Source organism: Rhinoraja longicauda, chromosome 3, assembly GCF_053455715.1.
Source record: "Rhinoraja longicauda isolate Sanriku21f chromosome 3, sRhiLon1.1, whole genome shotgun sequence".
Classification (NCBI taxonomy): Eukaryota; Metazoa; Chordata; class Chondrichthyes; order Rajiformes; family Arhynchobatidae; genus Rhinoraja; species Rhinoraja longicauda.
The window spans coordinates 13,718,694-13,740,836 of record NC_135955.1 but is presented as its reverse complement, the minus strand read 5'-3'; the positions used below and the strand labels follow the sequence as shown (position 1 = coordinate 13,740,836).

The 22,143-nt window shown below is 47.3% G+C and overlaps 1 protein-coding gene across 3 annotated transcripts in view; it reads right to left on the bottom strand.

The window, feature by feature from the left end:
• The window catches only part of LOC144612400 (G protein-coupled receptor kinase 6-like), a 151,413-nt gene extending 136,552 nt beyond the window's left edge, over positions 1-14,861 (bottom strand). For all 3 annotated transcript variants that reach the window (XM_078432014.1, XM_078432021.1, XM_078432004.1), the window contains exon 1: positions 14,714-14,861. In XM_078432014.1, coding sequence (XP_078288140.1) covers positions 14,714-14,765 — 52 coding nt within the window. In that variant the 5' untranslated portion in view covers positions 14,766-14,861. The remainder of the gene's footprint in view (positions 1-14,713) is intronic.
• Positions 14,862-22,143: the final 7,282 nt, after the last annotated feature.

The window sequence follows — 22,143 nt, the reverse complement described above, 5'->3', positions numbered from 1 at the left end:
ATAAATATAAGCGGCAGGGAGTAAATGAGGTTCTTGAGGAATATAAAGAATGTAAAAGGAATCTTAAAAAGGAAATTAGAAAAGCGAAAAAAAGATATGAGGCTGCTTTGGCAAGTAATGTAAAAGTAAACCCCAAGGGGTTCTACAGATATGTCAATAGCAAAAGGATAGTGAGGGATAAAATTGGTCCATTAGAGAGTCAGAGTGGACAGCTATGTGTTGAGCCGGAAGAAATGGGGGAGATATTAAACAATTTCTTTTCTTCGGTATTTACCGAGGAGAAGGATATTGAATTATGTGAGGTAAGCGAAACAAGTAGAGTAGTGATGGAAATGAGGAGGATTAAAGAAGAGGAGGTACGGACACTTTTGAAGAATATAAAAGTGGATAAGTCTCCAGGTCCTGATAGGATATTCCCTAGGACATTGAGGGAAGTTAGTGCAGAAATAGTAGGGGCTATGACGGAAATATTTCAAACGTCATTAGAAACAGGGATGGTGCTGGAAGATTGGCGCATTGCGCATGTTGTGCCTTTGTTTAAAAAAGGTTCTAAAAGTAAACCTAGCAATTATAGACCTATTAGTTTGACGTCTGTGGTGGGAAAATTAATGGAAAAGATACTTAGGGACAATATATATAATTATTTGGATAATCAAGGCCTGATTAGAAACAGTCAACATGGATTTGTGCCTGGAAGGTCATGTTTGACTAATCTTCTTGAATTTTTTGAAGAGGTTACCAGGGAAATTGATAAGGGCAAGGCTGTGGATGTTGTCTATATGGACTTCAGTAAGGCATTTGACAAGGTTCCACATGGAAGGTTGATTAAGAAGGTTAAATCGTTGGGTATTAATAGTGAGGTTGCAAGATGGATTCAACAATGGCTGAATGGGAGATACCAGAGGGTAACGGTTGACAATTGTATGTCAGGTTGGAGGCCAGTGTCTAGTGGAGTGCCCCAAGGATCTGTGTTGGGTCCACTGTTGTTTGTCATTTACATTAATGATCTGGATGATGGTGTGGCAAATTGGATTAGTAAATATGCAGATGATACTAAGATAGGTGGAGTAGTTGATAGTGAGGTAGATTTTCAAAGTCTACAGAGAGACTTGGGCCTTTTGGAAGGGTGGGCTGAAAGATGGCAGATGGAGTTTAATGCTGATAAGTGTGAGGTGCTGCATTTTGGTAGGACAAATCAAAATAGGACGTACAGGGTAAATGGTAGGGAATTGAGGAATGCAGTGGAACAGAGGGATCTGGGAATAACTGTGCATTGTTCCCTGAAGGTGGAATCTCATGTGGATAGGGTGGTGAAGAAGGCGTTTGGTATGCTTGCCTTTATAAATCAGAGCATCGAGTATAGAAGTTGGGATGTAATGTTGAAATTGTACAGGGCATTGGTGAGGCCGAATCTGGAGTATGGTGTGCAGTTCTGGTCGCCAAATTATAGGAAGGATGTCGACAAAATGGAGAGGGTACAGAGGAGATTTACTAGAATGTTGCCTGGGTTTCAGCACTTAGGCTACAGAGAGAGGTTGAACAGGTTGGGTCTTTATTCTTTGGAGCGTAGAAGGTTGAGGGGGGACTTGATAGAGGTTTTTAAAATTTTGAGAGGGACGGACAGAGTTGACGTGGGTAGGCTTTTCCCTTTGAGAGTGGGGAAGATTCCAACAAGGGGACATAGCTTCAGAATTGAGGGACAAAGGTTTAGGGGTAACATGAGGGGGAACTTCTTTACTCAGAGGGTTGTGGCTGTATGGAATGGGCTTCCGGTGGAAGTGGTGGAGGCTGGCTCGATTTTATTATTTAAGAGTAAATTGGATAGGTATATGGATAGGAGGGGATTGGAGGGTTATGGTCTGAGTGCAGGTAGATGAGACTAGGTCAGGGAGAATGGTCGGCGTGGACTGGTAGGGCCGGACAGGCCTGTTTCCATGCTGTAGTTGTTATATGTTATATGTTATAATACATGATTCCTATCGAGTCGTCCAGTGTGCTGAAAGGGAATAAGTTTAGTGTAAAATAAAGTCCAGTAAAATCCGATTAAAGATAATCCGAGGGTCTCAAATGAGGTAGTTAGTAGCTCAGGACTGCTCTCTAGTTGTCGGTAGGATGGTTCATTTGCCATATAACAGCTGGGAAGAAACTGGCCCTCAATCTGGAGGTGTGCGTTTTCACACATCTCTCCCATCAGGCAAGAGATGTAGGGGAGAAGAGGGAGTGACCGGGGGTGAGACTTATCCTTGATTATGCTGGTGGCCTTGCCGAGGCAACGTGAAGTGTAAATGGAGTCAATGGAAGAGTGGTTCAGCAATATCAAGGACAAGCAAAGTGGAACTGAAACTGAATGGAGGTTGGTTTGTGTGATGGTCTGGGCTGTGTCTGCAATTTCTTGTGGTCTTGGATGGAGCCATTTGTCCACAGTTCCACAACTTTTTAAACATGATTTCACCTTTGCATTTCTCTTCATACAAAACCCAGTGATTAATTTCATTTATTTAAACAATTTGGTCCACGAGTTGAAGCTGCCACATTGGCTAAAAATGCAGAGTCAAGAGATGCTACATGGAACACTAATCTGGCACCTTCGAGCTGTGCAGCATGGAAATAGGCCCTTTGACCCATCTCATCCATGTTGACCAAGTTCCCTAACCGAGCCAGTCCCATTTGCCTGGCCCGTACCCCGGCAAACCTTTCCTAACCACATAACCATCCACATATCTTTTAAATGTGAAAGACAGACATATCGTATGTTGAAAGACTCGAGCGGCTAGGGTTGTATACACTGGAATTTAGACGGATGAGAGGGGATCTTATTGAAACATATAAGATTATTAAGGGGTTGGACATGTTAGAGGCAGGAAACATGTTCCCAATGTTGGGGGAGTCCAGAACCAGGGGCCACAGTTTAAGAATAAGAGGTAGGCCATTTAGAACGGAGATGAGGAAAAACTTTTTCAGTCAGAGAGTTGTAAATCTGTGGAATTCACTGCCTCAGAAGGCAGTGGAGGCCAAGTCTCTGAATGCATTTAAGAGAGAGCTAGATAAGAGCTCTTAAGGATAGCGGAGTCAGGGGGTATGGGGAGAAGGCAGGAGCGGGGCACTGATTGAGAATAATCACCCATGATCACATTGAATGGTGGTGCTGGCTCGAAGGGCCGAATGGCCTCCTCCTGCACCTATTGTCTATAAATGTGGTAATTGTACCCGCCTCTACCGTTTCCTCTTGCAGTTTGTTCCATGTACGGACAGCCCTCTGTGTGGAAAAACTTGCCCCTCAGATTCAATTTAAATCTTTCCCCTCTCACCTTAAACCTGTACCCTTTAGTTTTAGATTGCCCTACCCAGAGTAAAAGATTGTAGCTATTCACCTTATCTATTCCTCTCATGATTTTATCCACCTTGATAAGGTCACCTCACAGCGTCCTATGCTCCAAGGAAAATAGACCCAGCCCATCCAGGTATCCCTCTTGGGATCACATCGTCCCGAGCCAAGAGAAAGACACAAAATGCTGGAGTAACTCAGCAGGACAGGCAGCATCTCTGGATAGAAGGAATGGGTGATGTTTCGGGACAAGCCCCTTCCTACACAGTCCCTGGCCAAAAATTAGCCTCTCAGAAAACCACGCTGCCTGAGGATATCTGTTGCCGGCCCTGATTTGTCTTGACCTTTTCCCGTTCTCCCCTCCCTACCCTCAGTCTGAAGAAGGGTCCAGAACCAAAACGTCACCGATCCATTTTCTCCGGAGATGTTGCCTGACCTGCTGAGTTACTCTAGCACTTCGTGTCTATCTTTGGTATAAACCCGACAAAGAAGTTGGTTACTTTTCTGCAGTGCCTTGTTATTACCCAGCCTCTCCTTGTAACTCAAACCCTCCAGATCTGGTAACATCCTCGTAAATCCTTTACCTTGATTTCCAAGTGGAAAGGCTTCATGACCAATGGTGCTTCAAACCATTGGACCCAATACACAAGACATTATTCCAGAGTTCATTTCGGTTTTCAGTCATGCAAGCCACAGATGTCACAACTGCAAGTATGGAAGTACGTCAAAGTCTAATGAGCTTCAATCCTCTTGGGGACACCACTGCCCCAACTTCGACCCTCAAGTGCCACCTCCCGAGACCCAGAGCAATACCGGTAGCCCAGTCTGAAATACGACTGCTTAAGACAAGCAGGGAGAAAAAGAGCACAGGCCCATTAATAGTCTGAAGCTTTAAAAACACCAATGCACAGGGGAGGGGAGGAGGCATCAGAGTAGTCAAGTCAAGTCAATTTTATTTGTATAGCACATTTAAAAACAACCCACGTTGACCAAAGTGCTGTACATCTGATTAGGTACTAAGGGAAAAAATGAAACATACAGTAGCACGCAAACAGTTCACAGCGCCTCCTCAATGAGCCTCAAACGCTAGGGAGTAGAAATAGGTTTTGAGCCTGGACTTAAAGGAGTCGATGGAGGGGGCAGTTCTGATGGGGAGAGGGATGCTGTTCCACAGTCTAGGAGCTGCAACCGCAAAAGCGCGGTCACCCCTGAGCTTAAGCCTAGACCGCGGGATAGTGAGTAGCCCCAAGTCGGCCGACCTGAGGGACCTGGAGTTAGAGAGGGGGGTTAGAAGATTTTTGATGTAGGGGGGGGAAATGTCCATTTAGGGCTTTATACGTGAATAGGAGGAGCTTGAAGTTGATTCTGTACCGTACAGGGAGCCAGTGGAGAGAGGCCAGAATCGGGGTGATGTGGTCCCTTTTACGGGTACCCGTAGATTACATATGGTGAGCAGAACACTGACTATAGATAGAATTATCTGTCCATCGCCATGGTGTACTCTGGGGTCAATCTACGGTCACTGCAAGCACAGATAGAGTGGACTCGCTCCAACCTCTGACCACTATTAATCCCACAAATCAACGTCACCCAAGACGTGTCCTGAACAAAAGATAGCACAGGTCCCCAGAGTGCTTCCCAGCAGGTTGGTTGCAGTCACATTATGCACTGCAAGGTCCCATAGGGGACAACGCAAGATCATCGGCATTTTAAGATCGAGTGCTGGCTGAAAGCCAAATACAATGACCCTTGCATTTGCCTTCAGGTCCGAAGAAGGGTTCCGACCCGAAACGTCACCCATCTTTTTTCTCCAGAGAAGCTGCCTGACCCGCTGACTTACTCCAGCACTTTGATTCCACGTTTGATATAAACCAGCATCTGCAGTTCCTTTCTATGCAATGACAACGAAGGTTGACAATGGGCCAGGCAAGGAGAGTGACGACAGTTCCCAGGATGAACGGATGGAGATGCCGGCTGTGACAAGCCTTGATGGCCAGCTGAAGCTGGGACTGTGAAATGCCGCCAAAATCTGGCACCCATTGCATTAGACCGAGTGGGCCGTTTCTATGCATTATGCTAACCGGGTATTGTACTTAAGCATGCATGGCAATAATCTCACTAATCTACATGCAAAAAAATAAATAATTTCAATGTAACTTGGTACAAGTGATAATAAAGAAACCATTGAAATCGTCAAGAACACATCCAACTAGCATTGGCAACCACTTTAAATAGTGCGAGATGGCATACGAGTGTTAGGGTGGCAGAATTCTCCTCTGAACATAGAACAGTACAGTACATGAACAGCCCCTTCAGCCCACAATGTTTATGCTGAACACAAGACCAAGTCGATCTAATCACGTCTGCCTGCAGATGAGCCGTATCTCTCCATATACATGTGCCTATCTAAAAGCCTCTTCAATGCCACAATTATACCTGCCTCCACTACCATCCCTGGCAGCCCGTTCCAGACACTCTCCACGCACTGGAACTATTAGGGTTTAGTATTAGGCTAGCATTTTAAGTGTGTAGGAAGGAACTACAGATGCTGGTTTACACCAAAGGTAGACTCACAATGCTGGAGTAACTCAGTGGGTAAGGCAACTTCTCTGCCGAAAAGGAGTAGGTGATGTTTCAGTTCCAAGACGTCACATTCCTTTTCTCCACAGATGCTGTCTGACCTGCTCAGTTACTCCAACATTTTAAGTGGCCAAGACTAACGACGTGAATCAAAATTGAAATTCCATACAGCCAGACGATTTGAATATGCCCGGACAAAAGTTTAGTATGTGTAGGACGGAACTGCAGTCGCTGGGTTAAATGGTGGAGTCTGAAGAAGGAACCCGAAACATCACCCATTCCTTCTCTCCTGAGATGTTGCCTCTCCCGCTGAGTTACTCCAGCATTTTGTGTCCATCTCTGACAAAGGTTCACCCGCCCGACAAAGAAGTCGGTTACTTTAAAAATAAAAAAAATACTGTGTCAAAATGCTGTGTGTCAGCATAATCACACAGAACAGGGTCAATGCTGATGGAAACAATCCCTGCAGCCTGGCAGCAAGCAGCACAAGGCCATGCTAACAGCGATCGGGCAAGAGGTCAAAGCTGAAGAGCCAGCAAGTCCTCAGAGAGGTTGCAGTACAAGGTGGGGTCAACTCTACAGAGATTTGGCACTGTCAATGAAAAGCCACATAATTTGTTAATAAAATGTTTGATCGCTGGACTCGATTGTCAGATCTCGGGGGCAGCAATTGGAGGAACATTGCCTCCAGTGTGACACGGCCAGTTTAATTTATTACTAGTGTGCGTTGGGTAGTGTTAGCGTGTGGGGATCGCTGGTCAGTACAGACTCAGTGGGCCGAAGGGCCCGTTTCCACGCTGCATCTCTAAACTAAACTAGTTCTATGTTTCGCATCCACTTTCTGCACCTCAGGGGCAATCAACTGCCAAATCTGCATGACATTGGGATGTGGGAGGAAACCAGAGCACCTGGAGGAAACCCACAGTCACACGAGGAGGACATTTTGATTTTCATTATTCTCCCCACCTACTGTGTCCCCCCCCCCCAGAGTTTAGTTTAGAGATACAGCATGGAACTGCTGTAAAAGAGTATCTTGGTCAGAATGGACAAATTGGGCCGAACAGCCTGTTTCTGCACTGTACGACTCCATAAAACATTTCTTTTTCCACAGATGCTGCCTGACCGGTTGAGATTTCCAAGCATTTATGGGGAGAGTGAGTGTGTCAAGACAGCACAATGAAAACATTACCGATTAAATGAAGATAGAAAACCGATTGACCGAAATCAGCAGGTCAGGCAGCATCTCTGGTGAAAAGGAATAGGTGATGTTTCGGGTCGAGACCTTTCTTCAGTCTGAAGAGTCCTCCTTCACACTGTCTGAAGAAGGGTCTCGACCCAAAACGTCACCTATTCCCTTTCCTCCAGAGATGCTGCCTGTCCCACTGAGTTACTCCAGCATTTTGAGTCTATTGTCAGTGTAAACCAGCATCTGCAGTTCTTTTATACACATTGTAAACTGACAAACAGACTAATGGCCAGTAGATTTTTTTCTTTTTTACTGCTACTGTGAACGCCGTTGGAACTTACAACACTAGAAATCGGATTCCAGTTATCAAAGAGTGGGTAGAGGGTTTGGTAATAAGTCGAACGCCCAATAAGTAATTTGAAGCTTTAGAAAGGAGCTGGGGAGCTTGCCAAGTTGGAGTCAGTCCTTGTCTGTAAACTTTTATTGCTATGTAATCAAGAGCAGACCACCCTTGAGGTATCATATTTCCAAAGCCGACAGGAAGAGAATCTCCAAGAACATCCAATGTGGGAGGGTGAAGAGAGTTAGAGAAAAGGATAAGAAATCAAACAAAAAAAGATTACAATTGCGACGAAAATTTCAAAAGTACTTCATTCGATGCAAGGCATATTCCGAAGAATATTTGGCATTGCTGTGGCTTTTGCTGCAAACTCAGGAAGTACTTTTGAAATGCAATAGCTACCGGTCAAAAAGAAATACTGCAGCCAGTTCCACAAACACTGATAATGACCATAAACCCTGTTACTGCATTGTTACAATGAACATATTTATTGGTCGGAATATTTTTGAATTCCACGTAAGAGTTAAAATATGAATGAACGCCTTTTTTAAATCTGTTCCTGGGCCTGTACTCAGTGGAATTTAGAAGAATGAGGAAAGATCTCATTGAAGCCAAATAATTAAAGGCCTCTAATAGAGTGGATATGCAAAGGATGGTTCCAGTAATGGGAGGCTCGAAACAGGGGGCACAGCTTCAGAATAAAAGGGTGTTCATTCGAAATGGAGATGAGGAGGAATCTGTGGAATTAATTGGCACAGACGGCTATGGAAGCCAACTCATTGAGTATTTTTGAAGCGGAAATTGATAACTCGATTGGTAAGAGCATCAAAGGCTACGGAGAGAAGGCAGGAGAATGGGGAAAAACTAGATCAGCCGTGATTGAATGGAGTAGATTTGATGGGCTGAATGGCCTAATTCTGCTCCTTTGCCTTTTGGTCATATGTTTATATAAAAACCACAAGCCAACAATAGTGCTTTAAATTACATAACGAGAATGGATCATTATTCAAAAGAGGTGGCACAGTGGTGCAGCAGTAGAGTTGCTGCATTACAGCGCTAGAAACCCGGGTTGGCCCTGACTACGGGTGCTGTCTGCACAGTTTGTACGTTCTCCCTGTGACCACGTGGGTTGTCTACGGATTCCTCCCACATTCTAAAGGATTGTAGGTTAATTGGCTTCTGTAAATTGGCCCTGGTGTGTGGGATATGGCTAGTGTACGGATGATGTAGCCTGGGCTCAGCACACTGATGCAATCACAACGAAAGCTCATCAGGTCTCAAGGAAGTTGGCATTTCACCGAATACTCTCCCAAATGACTCTCCAGGTGCACAGTGGAGAGCACACTGACTGGTTGCATCATAGCTGCAGAAAGTGGCGGACATTTCCCGGTCCATCATGGATACCAACCTCCCAAGCAGCCGAGTAATTTACAGCTTCAAAGGACCCACACCAGCCTGGCCATGCTCATCCCACGGCAACCAACAGAAACGTCAACTGGTTCATTTATATCTTTTGCTGATTGGAAGATACAGCATGAAAACAGACCTTCAGTCCATCGAGTCCACAAGTACCATATCATCATATCATATGTATACAGCCGGAAACAGGCCTTTTCGGCCCACCAAGTCCGTGCCGCCCAGCGATCCCCGTACATTAACACTATCCTACACCCACTAGGGACAATTTTTACATTTACCCAGCCAATTAACCTACATACCTGTACGTCTTTGGAGTGTGGGAGGAAACCGAAGATCTCGGAGAAAACCCACGCAGATCACGGGGAGAACGTACAAACTCCTTACAGTGCAGCACCCGTAGTCAGGATCGAACCTGAGTCTCCGGCGCTGCATTCGCTGTAAAGCAGCAACTCTACCGCTGCGCTACCGTACCATCAATCACCATTCACACGGATTCTATGTTGTCCCACTTTCGCATCCATTTCCCGCACACGAGGGACAATTTACAGAGAGCAATTAACCAACAGACGCGCACGTCTTCGGGATGGGGCGGAAACCAGAGCACCAAGAGGAAACCCACACGATCATCGGAAGAACACGCAAACTCCGCACAGACCAGAGGTCAGGATCAAACCAGGGCCCCTGCCGCTGAGAGGCAGCAGCTCTATCAGTTGCACAACTGAGCCTCTCTGGCAGTAAATTGGCTGCCATTCTCCACTTTGCAAATATATGTTGGACTTATTAAGAGATTTGCCCACAGAAACAAGATTGCCTTGTGATAATTATACAAGACCTTGGTGTGACCACATTTGGACCAGTGCATGCAGTTTTGAACTCTTTATCCCAAAAAAGAAATAAAGTTGCCACAGAGAGAATGCGACAAAGGTTCACTTGACTGAACCCTGGAGGTCTGACCATTATACAAACAGTGATTAAGCAACAAAAAAAAAAGAGACAAAGTACTGGAGTAACCCAGTGGGTGAGGCAGCATCTCCGGAGAACATGGATAGGTGACGTTTCGGGTCGGGATCCTTCTTCAGATTCATTGTAAATAGGGGGGTGAGGGGGGGGGGAAGAACACTGGGAGAGTTTAAAGTGAACTAGCTTTTAATTCACTAGAATGTGGAATGAGCTGCCAAAGTGGCAAAGTGGGTAAATAACAATGGTTAAGAGACATTGGAACTGGTGCATGCTCAGAAAAGGTTTAATCGCATATAGGTCAAGTGCAGTAACGTGAGACTAGCTCAGGAAGCAACTGGGTTAGCAGTGGCACATTGGGCCGAAGGGCCTGCTAACCAGCAGAAAAACTCACTGAATGCTTCTAGCATTTTCTTTTTTATCTCAAACAATACAAGTTACATTTTGTTTGAATTAATTGCTTGCATCTTCAATTTTCTTTAAAGTTTATAAAAATTAACCTTTCCATTAACCTAATGCGTCTTCAATGTATTTGACAGCAAACAGCATCAGCAAGAAAGCACAAAGGAAGTGCAACCGCACAGGCAGCAAACAAACAACTAGAAAATGTAGTCGGCGTGTCTCCTGATGCACATGATTAAAATTATTCATGCTTTCTGATTGTGTCGGAAGGAACTGCAGATGCTGGTTTACACCAAAGATAGACACAAAAAGCTGGAGAAACTCAGCGGGCCAGGCAGCATCTCTGGTAAAAAGGAATAGGCAGTGTTTTGGGATGAAACCCTTCTTCAGACAAAGACGGGAGAGGGAAACTAGAGATATGAAAAGGTACATAGAACAAATGAATGAATGATATGCAAAAGGACACATCAAAGCCGGCAAGGATGATCAAGGAAATGTGGAGGGCGACAGTGAAACTAGTACGATGACTAGGTTGGGGGAGGGACGGAGAGAGAGGGGATGCAAGGGTTTCCTTGAAGTTAGAAATACCAATACTACTGGGTTGTCAGCTGGCCAAGTGAAATACGAGGTGCTGTTCCTCCAATTTACGTTTGGCGTCACTCTGACAATGGAGAAGGCCCAGGACAGAAATATTTCTATTTGTCTGGCGCACTCAGTTGTGCTAGAACTCCGAGCAATGGTTCAGTTAGAGCCACTGGAAATACTACCGACCTGGCAGTGGGAGTGAGCAACAGGTCAGCCCATCTCGAGCCACCCATGACCCTGACAATGGACATCTCATTAGATAACCAGTATAGGAAGGATGACACAAAAAGCTGGAGTAACTCAGCGGGGCAGGCAGCATCTCTGGAGAGAAGGTATGGGTGAAGTTTCGGGTCCTAATTCTAGTCTGAAGAAGGGTCTCGACCCGAAACGTCACCCATTTCTTGTCAGTTTGTCATCCCGAATGTCCATGGGAAGACGACGGATGGAGGCCCACAGCAGCCTGGGGGTCGCCTGGAGCGTGGACTGGACTCCGAAAATGGCACCAAAACATGGCGTCTCTTGCACGCGGGATCAGTAGACTGTTTCTGTACAATTTGATAATCGGGGATGTGCTTAGGTATGACAATACTCTACAGGACTGTCTGTGAGAAAAGAATGTCACACTGCGTTTGCACTTCGCACAAGTAACAATAAAAACACCATTAACCCTTCTCTGCACCCTCTCAAGCTTCATCACAACCGTCCTACCACGCTGTCACCAGCACAACACTCCAAGTGCGGCCACACCAACACGGTGTACAATTGTAACACGATGTCGCAACTCCTGCACTCAATGCCTCGGCCAATGAAGGCAAGCGAGCCAAACGCCTTCTTCACACACTTGCAGGAATCTATGTACTTGCACCATCAGGTCTCTCTGCTCTACAACACTCCCCGGGCTTCCCAAATTCACTGTGATATTCGGCCTGGCCTAACTGCCCAAAAAGCATTGCTCCACATTTGTGCCAGTTAGATTCTGTCAGCCCTTCCTTGGCTCACTTTCCCAGTTGATCAAGATCCCATTAGAACCTATGCACCCCCCTGCACTGCTGTAAGTTCATGAGACAAAAGAACAGTATTAGATCATCAGTCTGCTCCGCCATTCGATTATGGCTGATCTATTGTTCCCTCTCAACCCCATTCTCCCACTTTCTACCTGTAAGCTTTGACACCCATACTAATCAAGAACCTAACAATCTCCGCTTTAAAAATACCCAGTGACTTGGCCTCCACAGCTGTCTGTGGCAATGAATTCCAGATTCCCCACCCCTGGCTAAAGAAATTCCCCCTCAGGTCCATTCTAAAGGTACTTCCTTTTATTCGGAGGTTGTGTTCTCTGGGCCGAGACACCATCAAGGACGGACATTATTCTGTCCACTGCACCACCACCTTCGTGTCATCGGCAAACTCACTAATCACACCACATTCTCATCCAAATCATTAATATATATGACAAGCTAGAGTCAGTAAGGAACAGGCCCCTTGGTCCAACTTGCCCACATCGACCAACATGCCCCATCTGCACGAGTCCCACCTGCCTGCATTTGGTCCATATCTCTCCAAACCGGTCCCATCCATGTACCCGTCCAAATGTTTCTTCAACATTGCAACTGCCTCCTCCAGCAGTTCGTTCCACACACCCACCACCCTTTGTGTAAAAAGGTTACCCCTCAGGTTCCTACTAAATCTTTCACCCCTCACTTTAATCCTACACCCTCTCGTTCTTGATTCCCCTCGTCTAGACAAGAGTCTGCGTTTACGCGATCTATTTCCCCCATATCCACAACCACAGGGGATAAAACACCGATCCCCGAGGTAAACCACTGGTCACAGACCTCCAGACTGAAAAACAACTCTACACTCCCAAACCTTGATTAAAATGTACTGATCTTCAATGGTCTGTTTCCGTGCAAGCACAAAATGCTGGAGTAACTCAGTGGGTCAGGCAGCATCTCTGGAGAACATGGATGGGGCCCTCCAGACTGATTACAGTGGGGAGGGGGAAAGAGAGAAAGCTGGAAGAGAAAAGGGGAAGGACAGAGCATGGCCTGTAATATACAAACGCAGGAGAGGGGGTTTGATAGGCAGATTGTTGGTCAAAGGTCAGGGGGCGATTGGACAGGTGTAAGCCCAAAGAGGATAGAGTTGCAAATTAAGCTTGGTGATAGTAAAATTGTGAGGTTATTGGAAACAGTGCAAGTGGTGGGGAAGAGCGCAAGTGGGGAAGAGCAGTGCAAAGTCAGCAAGAGTTCAAGGGGGTGAGAAAGAGTGGGGATGGGGGGGGGGGGCTCCTGGAAGAGGAAGGACAGGAGGGTGTTTGTGGGTTAGTTACCTAAAATCAGATATTTTCTTTATCTCCAAATTTGTGTCTTTCTTTGTTATTCAGCATCTGCAGTGTCTTGTTATTCATGTTTCTGTACAGTGTGGCTATGACTTTCACATGCTTCAGTGAAGGTGTCAAAAACATCTTGGCGCTCAAATTCTCAGTACACCCTTCATTGGTGCGCACCAATATGTGTACTGTATAGAACTTGCAAAAGCGTAACCGTTTCCTCTTTGTCATTGGGTCTAAATGCTGGAAAAGCAAACAGCAAAGTGGAAATACCATTACGACGTAGCAACACAAAGCAGCAACCGGTCGCCATCCGAAGAACAGGCCACAACATCCGCACCCCAGAAGCAATCAACAACAAAAGTTCAACACACCAGCTATTCCTTGTGCCAACCCCTGTCACAACTTCAGGGCAGAGAACCCTCTCCTGAAATATATATATTTTTTAATGGGATTTTTAAAAAATTGACTCCTCCACATTTGCAAATACTGTCTTTACGCCTGCCTCTTGTCGCTTTGAGCCTCCACTGTACACACAAATACTAGACTGTCCTCTCGCCAGAGTCGCTGACTGCCATATTTATTATCATCACTGAATGTTGAAATTACAGTGCATTTGCCCTATGGCTGATCCTATGTACACAAATATAATCACTAAGATAAGCAAATAGATCACACTGCAAGTAAAATCCACAGCATTTCACAAACTGTAGCACAGGACGAGAGTCCCAGCCACATCAGGATAAGTAGGGTGGGAAAGGGAAGGGAATATGGAGGATGCAGGACGCAGGTTTAAAGTATTATAAACCAGGCATAGTTGGAGAGGGGAGTGAAGTGGGGGGGAGGAAATGACAAAAAAAAGAGATGGGAGCTTTGGAGGGCAAAAGAGATGGAGGGAGCTGGGGAGAGGAAGAGGGAGCCGGGGTGGGGCAAGGATACTGGTGGGCTGGGGGGGGAGAGGAGAGGGCTGGGGGGGGGGGGGGAGAGGGCTGAGAGGGCTGGGGGGGGGGGAGGAGAGAGGGCTGGGGGGGGGGGGAGAGAGGGCTGGGGGGGGGAGAGGGCTGGGGGGGGGGGAGAGGGCTGGGGGGGGGAGAGGGCTGGGGGGGGGGGAGAGGGCTGGGGGGGGGGGAGAGGGCTGGGGGGGGGGGGAGAGGGCGGGGGGGGCGGGGAGAGGGCGGGGGGGGGGGGGAGAGGGCGGGGGGGGGGGGAGAGGGCGGGGGGGGGGGAGAGGGCGGGGGGGGGGGGGAGAGGGCGGGGGGGGGGGGAGAGAGGGCGGGGGGGGGGGGGGGGAGGGAGTAGGGCGGGGGGGGGGGAGAGAGAGGGCGGGGGGGGGAGAGAGGGCGGGGGGGAGGGAGAGAGGGCGGGGGGGGGGGGGAGAGAGGGCGGGGGGTGGGGGGGGGGAGAGAGGGCGGGGGGGGGGGTTGACCTCGGTGCGGCCAGGCCATGGACCCGAGTGCAGCGGGGGAGGGGAGACTCGGAATCCGTTTTAGTTCAGCCGGCGCGGGCCTCGACTTGCCGGCGGCCGCAGTCCCCGCGACCCGCACACCCGGCAGGCAGCAGCGGCGGCGGGCACGAGGCGTCGGCTACCTTCTCTGGCCTTGAGCAGCACCGTATTGGCCACGATGTTTTCCAGCTCCATCGGCTCCCGCTGTGGCTACACCGCTGGCTCTGCCTCGCCCGCTTCCGCTTGGGCTTCGGCTATAGGCTGGGCCCGGCCCGCCCAGCGTCATCGCCCTCTCCACCGCCCCTCGCGTCACCGCCCTCCACCCGCTTCATTGCCCGACCCCGCCCTCTGCACCGCCCCCGCCCCGCCCCCCCCGCGTCATCGCCAGGGCACCGCCCTCACTCCCCCACCCCCACCGCGTCATGAACTTGGCCCCGCCTCGCCGTACAATTGCCCCGGGTCCGTCCCATCGCGTCATCGCTCCAACCCTGACCCCCGACCCCGCTCCACGGCGCGGCCTCACCCCGTGGCCCTTCCTCCCCTCCCACATGCCCCGCCCCTTCCCTCCCATCGCTGTCATCGCGGCCCCCACCCCGTGGCCCCTCCTCCCCCCACATGCCCCGCCCCTCCCATCCCATCGCTGTCATCGCGGCCGCCCACCTGTTGCCGGGGCAACGCCCCTCCAACTCCAACCCCTACATCCCAAGGCCTGACCCATTTGCTGACCCCGTGTCCCATCTGAACCTTTCCTACCCATGCATCTGTTCAAATGTCTTTTAGCTGTTGTTATTGTGTCTGCCTTCTGACGGCTCGTCCTATGGACAGATATCCTGTGGCAGACATGGAGGATGTTGCAGGCGGCGGCACTTGTATCTCTCCAGTATTTTGAAGGTAGACCATGACTTAGAAGCAAGGTTCACTGCTGCCACAACATCCACATCCATGCACACACGGACTTCAAGTAAATAATTACTTTATTATAATGAATATATATATACATGTTTGTCAATAATCTACAAAAATAGGTTGAAATATTTGAAACTAGATAGCATTGGGGAACAGATATATTTGAATCTGCTCTACTGATCTCAGCGGTTTGTTGTTTGGCTCTGCAGTCCCTTGTGTCTCTTTGACCTTTGTCCAGCTTTACAATGTGGCTTTGCACAGCCAAGATAACCTTTAACTGATGTTTTATATTAACATTGTGCTTTTTATGTAAATATATATCGCATAACACATTTCAAAAGCATTTAGTTATTGTATTTACAATAACAAACCTGGCAATGTATATAAAATTGAGGGATTCACAATGAATGGTTCACTATGAATGGTTGGACTGCAGCCCAAGTGTTGGATATCTACTATACCCAAACACACATCAATATTTATATTCATGCATAAAACCCTTGTGCATAAGATGAGATATATCTTTTTCTGCAATTTTGCTGCTATTTATAGTGCATCACTAATTTTTCAGATCTGTGGAGACACTGAAGGAACATCTCGTCGGTTTGGAGTCACGTATTGATAGACTCACCTGACGTGTTTGATTTATGCGTTTTCAGAATAATGCACCTGTTAGTACCAAATCCTAATTTACACGCTCATATTTTTGAAATAACGTGCTCAAATTTACGCCTGACAGTGAAGTCGCGTATATGTTTAATTTACACGTTCTTGAATTGCATGTGTACGAAGGAACTGCAGATGCTGGTTTAAACCGAAGACAGACTCAAAAAGCTGGAGTAACTCAGCGGGACAGGCAGCATCTCTGGAGAGAAGGAATGGTGACGTTTTGGGTCGAGACTGAGACGTTTCAGGTCTGAAGAAAGGTCTCGTTCCGATATGTCAACCATTCCTTCTCTCCAGAGATGATGCCTGTCCCGCTGAGTTACTCCAGCTTTTTGTGTCTGTCTTCTTGAATTATATGCTGCTTTTCAAGAACGTAAACCCCGTGTAAAACGCCTGCATTGGTATGTTTATTTTTCAAAGATGTTCCGAGACACAGGGAAATATCTTTGAGTGGAATCCAGTCAAAGTGTACAGTCAAATCATCCCATACATGAGAACAATCAAGCCGTCCACAAGGACAACAGATAGTACAAAGAGAAAAATAACCAGAGTGCAGAATACAGTGCTACAGCTACAGAGAAAGTGCAAATATAAAAATCATAAAAGGCCACTAGGAGGTAGGTTGGGAGATCAGGGCTAAATTTAATTCGTTTGTTTATTTTATTGTCACATGTACCGAGGTACAGTGAAAAGCTTTTGTTGCATGCTAACCAGTCAATGGAAAGACAATACATGATTACAATCGAGCTATTCAAGTCAAGTCAAGTCAAGTCATGTCAAGTCAAATTTATTTGTCACATACACATACACGATGTGCAGTGAAATGAAAGTGGCAATGCCTGCGGATTGTGCACAAAAAAGAATTACAGTTACAGCATATAAATAAAGTTAATAAGTTACTATAGTGTAGACAAAAATTTAGTCTCTGGGGTTATAAAAGTTGACAGTCCTGATGGCCTGTGGGAAGAAACTCCGTCTCATCCTCTCCGTTTTTACAGCGTGACAGCGGAGGCGTTTGTCTGATCGTAGCATCTGGAACAGTCCGTTACTGGGGTGGTAGGGGTCCCTCATGATCTTGCTTGCTCTGGATCTGCACCTCCTGATGTATAGGTCCTGCAGGGGGACGAGTGTAGTTCCCATGGTGCGTTCTGCCGAACGCACTACTCTCTGCAGGGCCATCCTGTCCTGGGCAGAGCTGTTCCCAAACCAGACTGTAATGTTGCCGGACAGGATGCTCTCTACAGCCCCAGGGTAGAAGCAATGAAGGATCCTCAGAGACACTCTGAATTTCCTCAGTTGTCTAAGGTGGTAAAGGCGCTGCTTTGCCTTACCCACCAGTGCGGCGATGTGCGTTGCCCACGTCAGATCCTCTGTGATGCGGACTCCCAAGTATTTAAAACTGCTCACCCTATCCACAGTAGACCCATTTATCTCCAGTGGCGTGTACGTCCTTGGATGTTTAGCCCTTCTGAAGTCCACAATCAGCTCCTTCGTTTTAGTGACATTCAAGAGGAGGCTATTGTCCTGACACCAGAGTGCCAGATCAGCCACCTCCTCCCGGTAGGCCTTCTCATCGTTGTTGGAGATCCGGCCCACCACCACAGTGTCATCAGCAAACTTGATGATGGAGTTTGAGCTGAACCTGGCCCCACAGTCATGTGTGTACAGGGAGTACAGTAGGGGGCTAAGGACGCAGCCCTGGGGGGATCCTATGTTCAGGGTGAGGGAACTGGATGTGTGTTCCCCCATCCTGACCACTTGGGGCCTGGCGGTGAGAAAGTCCAGGACCCAGGCACACAGAGGGGTGTTAAGCCCCAGTTCCAGCAGCTTCTCAACCAGTCTGCTGGGGACTATTGTGTTGAATGCTGAACTAAAGTCGATGAACAGCATCCTCACATAGCCCCCTGGTTGTCCAGATGAGAGAGACCGCATCATCCGTGGACCTGTTCGGACGGTATGCGAACTGTTGTGGGTCCATGTTGCGAGGAAGGAGGGCACAGATATGCTTCTTGACTAGCCTCTCAAAGCATTTCATGACAACCGAGGTGAGGGCCACCGGTCGGTAGTCATTTAAACACGCTGGAGAGGCATTCTTTGGCACCGGTACAATGATGGATCTTTTGAAGCATGCAGGGACCATAGACTTGGCCAAGGAGAGGTTGAATATTGTGGTGAGCACTGGAGCAAGTTGAGTAGCACAAGACTTTAGCACTCGCCCAGATATACCATCTGGGCCTCCAGCTTTCCTCGTGTTCACACGCGTCAGAGCCCACCTCACCTCATGCTCGGACACCGAGAATGTGTGCACATCCCCGGCGGTGGATCCCCCTCCAGCCTCGCTAGCCAGGCTACATGATACATGATAAAGTGTACAGTGTACAGATACATGATAAAGGGAATAACGTCAATAATAATGCAAAATAAAGCCAGTGAAGACTGATCAAAGATTGTCTCCAATGAGGTCGATATTAGTTCAAGACTAATTGTCACCTACTGTATTCGCTGTTCTAGGTGTGAACTATATATCGGCGAGACCAATCGCAGGCTCGACGATCGTTTTTTGCTGAACACCTCCGCTCAGTCCGCATGAGCCTATGTGATCTCCTGGTTACCAAACACTTTTGTGGTAGGATGTTTCCAGATGTCCTCATTCTTTAGGTGATGTGTTCCATACCAGGACATCCGAGATGTCCTCTTTCTTTATGGAACGGGGGTTCCCCTTCCATTATAGATGAGCCCCTTACATGGGTCTCCTCTGTATCCCACAGCTCCACTCTTGCTCCCCCTCTCCCCAATCGCAACAGGGGCACAGTCCCCCTAGTCCTCACCTTTCACCCCATCAGCCATCGCATACAGCACATAATCCTCTGACATTTTCACCACCTCCAATGGGATCCCACATCTTCCCAGTTCCTTCCTACACATCTCCACCCCGTACTGCCTTCTGCAGAGATCGTTCCATCCACAACTCCCTGGTTAACTCGTCCATTCCCACCCAAACCACCCCCTCGCCAGGTACTTTTCCCTGCAACACCTGTCCCTAAACCTCCTCTCTTGACTCCGTCCAAGGATCCCACAGTCCTTTCAGGTGAGGAAGAGGTTCACTTGCACCTCCTTCAATCTCACCTACTATATTCGCTGTTCCAGGTGTGAACTCCTATATAATCGCAGGCTCGACGATCGTTTTGCTGAACACCTCCTCTCTGTCCGCTTGAGCCTATGTGATCTCCCGGTTGCCAAACACATTAAACCCCACGCCCCCCCTTTCCCATTCCCATACTGGCCTTTCTGTCCTGGGCCTCTTCCGTTGTCAGAATGAGCCCTAATGCAAATTGAAGGAAGTACACCTCATATTTCACTTGGGCAGCTTCCAACCCAGCGGTTCTCTAACTTTAAGTAACCTTTGCTTTCCCTCTCTCTCTGTCCCTCCCCCAGCCTGGTTCTCTAACTAGTTTCACTGTCCTGATTAATTTTGCTGATTGTATCACCTTCCCCTCAGCTAACAATGATCCATTCTCCATTTGCTTGATCATCGTCTGCTTTGATCTGTCATTTTAACACCTTACCCTTCCACATATCTCTAGTCTCCCTCTCCCCTGACTCTGAGTCAGAAGAAGGACAAGATGCTGGTGATATTCACTGCTAGGAACATGAAGCTTTCCACCAGTTTGTAGGGAATGAGATGATGTTGAACTAGTTTGAACTAGTGATGTCACCCATTCCTTCTCTCCAGAGATGCTGTCTTACCCACTGAGTTACTCCAGCATTTTGTGTCTATCTTCGGTGTAAACCAGCATCTGCAGTTCCTTCCTACAATTTAACTGCTATGCTCCCATGCCATGTACATATATTTATAGATAGGTGATTATATATGCACTATGTGGCTATCTCTGTCAATAGGAGGCTGATTGCAAATATTTGCACAAGAGCACTGCATCTTCTGAAGCCTGTACTGGTGTCTTCACGAGTCTTATCCACTCAATTGATTTGTCATAGTGACAAATAGACAAATGATTGAGATTCTGGTGGTGGTCCCTGATCAGGTTCCATCAATGTGAATACCTGTCTTTTATCTCTGTTCTTTGTTTTCTCTGGCCTAATCAATCACCGGAGTTAGTCAATCATCTGTCTTTAGCTTTCCACAAGTTTTTATTCTAGTCGACAGTCGCTGATTTGAAGCCTTGTTGATTGTCTTCTGGAAGTGCAGATAAATGGCAGCTCCGGAAATATTCTGCCCACACCTATAATTATTGCCTCAAAATCAACTGTTAGATATGATCTACCTTTTATTAATACGTGCTAACTTCTTAGTTTAGCTTAGAGATACAGCATGGAAATAGTCCCTTTAGCCCACCGAGTCCACACTGACCATCAATCACTAGTTCAGACTAGTTATACATCATCTCATTCCCTACAAACTGGTGGAAAGCTTCATGTTCCTAGCAGTGAGTATAACCAGCCTAGCCATATCAAAGCAATGACCAAGAAAGCACACCAAAGCCTTGACTTCCTTAGAAGGCTGAGAAAGTTTGCATGTGCCCAACAACCCTCACCAACGTCTACATTCAGGAGCAGCTCCTTTCCAGCTGTTAACAGGCAACTGAACTGCCCTCTCACCAACTAGAGAGCGGTCCTGAAGGTCTACCGCATTGGAGACCTTCAAACTATCCTAAATTGGACTTCACTGGACCTGATTTTGCACTGTATCCTTTATCCTGTATCTGTACACTGTGGACAGCTTGATTGTAATCATGTATAGTCTTTTCTTTGACCAAATAGCATGCAACAAAAAGCTTTTCACTGTACCTCGGTATATGTGACAATAAGAAACTAAACTAAAAAGGCTTTATTATCATTAATTCTGTTATAAGTATTGAAGGTTAATGAAAATAACATCTCATGTTTTAATGACCCATCCCTATAGTTTTATCTCCTCCCGTAGGATTGCCTGTGTGTTGTTTTGGAGATTAGCCTTTAATTCCTAGGGAGCGCAGGAGATTGCTGGAGGATTGACAGCCCTCTGATACATGCATTTCAGCTGCTGTCAAAGGGATCTCACTTGGGGCGCTTTGTTTGCGAGAGCGTGTTTCCAATGAGAAGTGCTGGCTCGCAGGGAGCAGCCATTTGGAAAATCGTGCACGGGACCACGCTCGAGTTGAGAGCTCAGAGTTGGACAATTAGTCCCAGGTGTGATTGGGGGGGATAATAACTGCAGGGTTGAAGAAGGTGCTCAAATATTTATCAACAAGACGAGTGGGTCTCAATGTTTACCTGAATGGAAACAGGTGAATCCAAGCCTTTACCAAGGACAGCAATCGCAAACTTCTGCAGATGCACCAGAGAAGGCATCCTATCAGATGCATCATAGTTTATTTTGTTGAGTTTAGGGATACAGCGCAGAAACAGTCCCTTCGGCCCACCGAGTCCACGCCGACCAGCGATCACCGTACACAGGGCGGCATGGTGATGCAGCGGTAGAGTTGCTGCCTTACAGCACCAGAGACCCGAGTTTGATCATGACTACGGCTACTGTTTGTACGGAGTTTCTACATTCGCCCTATGACCTGTGTGGGTCTTCTCCGGGAGCTCCGGCTTCCTCCCACACTCCAAAGGCATGGAGGTTTATAGGTTAATTGGCTTGGTAAATTGTAAATTGTTCCTAGTCTGTGTAGGATAATGTTAATGTGCAAGGATCACTGGTTGGCGTGGACTCGGTGGGCAAAAGGGCCTGTTTCCGAGTATCTCTGAGCTAAACTAAACTAGCACTATCCCACACACCAGGGACAATTTACAATTCTTACCCAAGCCAATTAACCTACAAACCTCTACATCTTTGGGGTGTGGGAGGAAACTGGAGCTCCCGGAGAAAACCCATGTGGTCATGAAGAAAACATACAAACTCCATCCAGAAAGTACCCATAGTCAGCTTCTAATCCGGGTCTCTGGCGCTGTAAGGCAGCAAATCTACCGCTGTGCCACCTTAAATTTAGTTTTTACAACA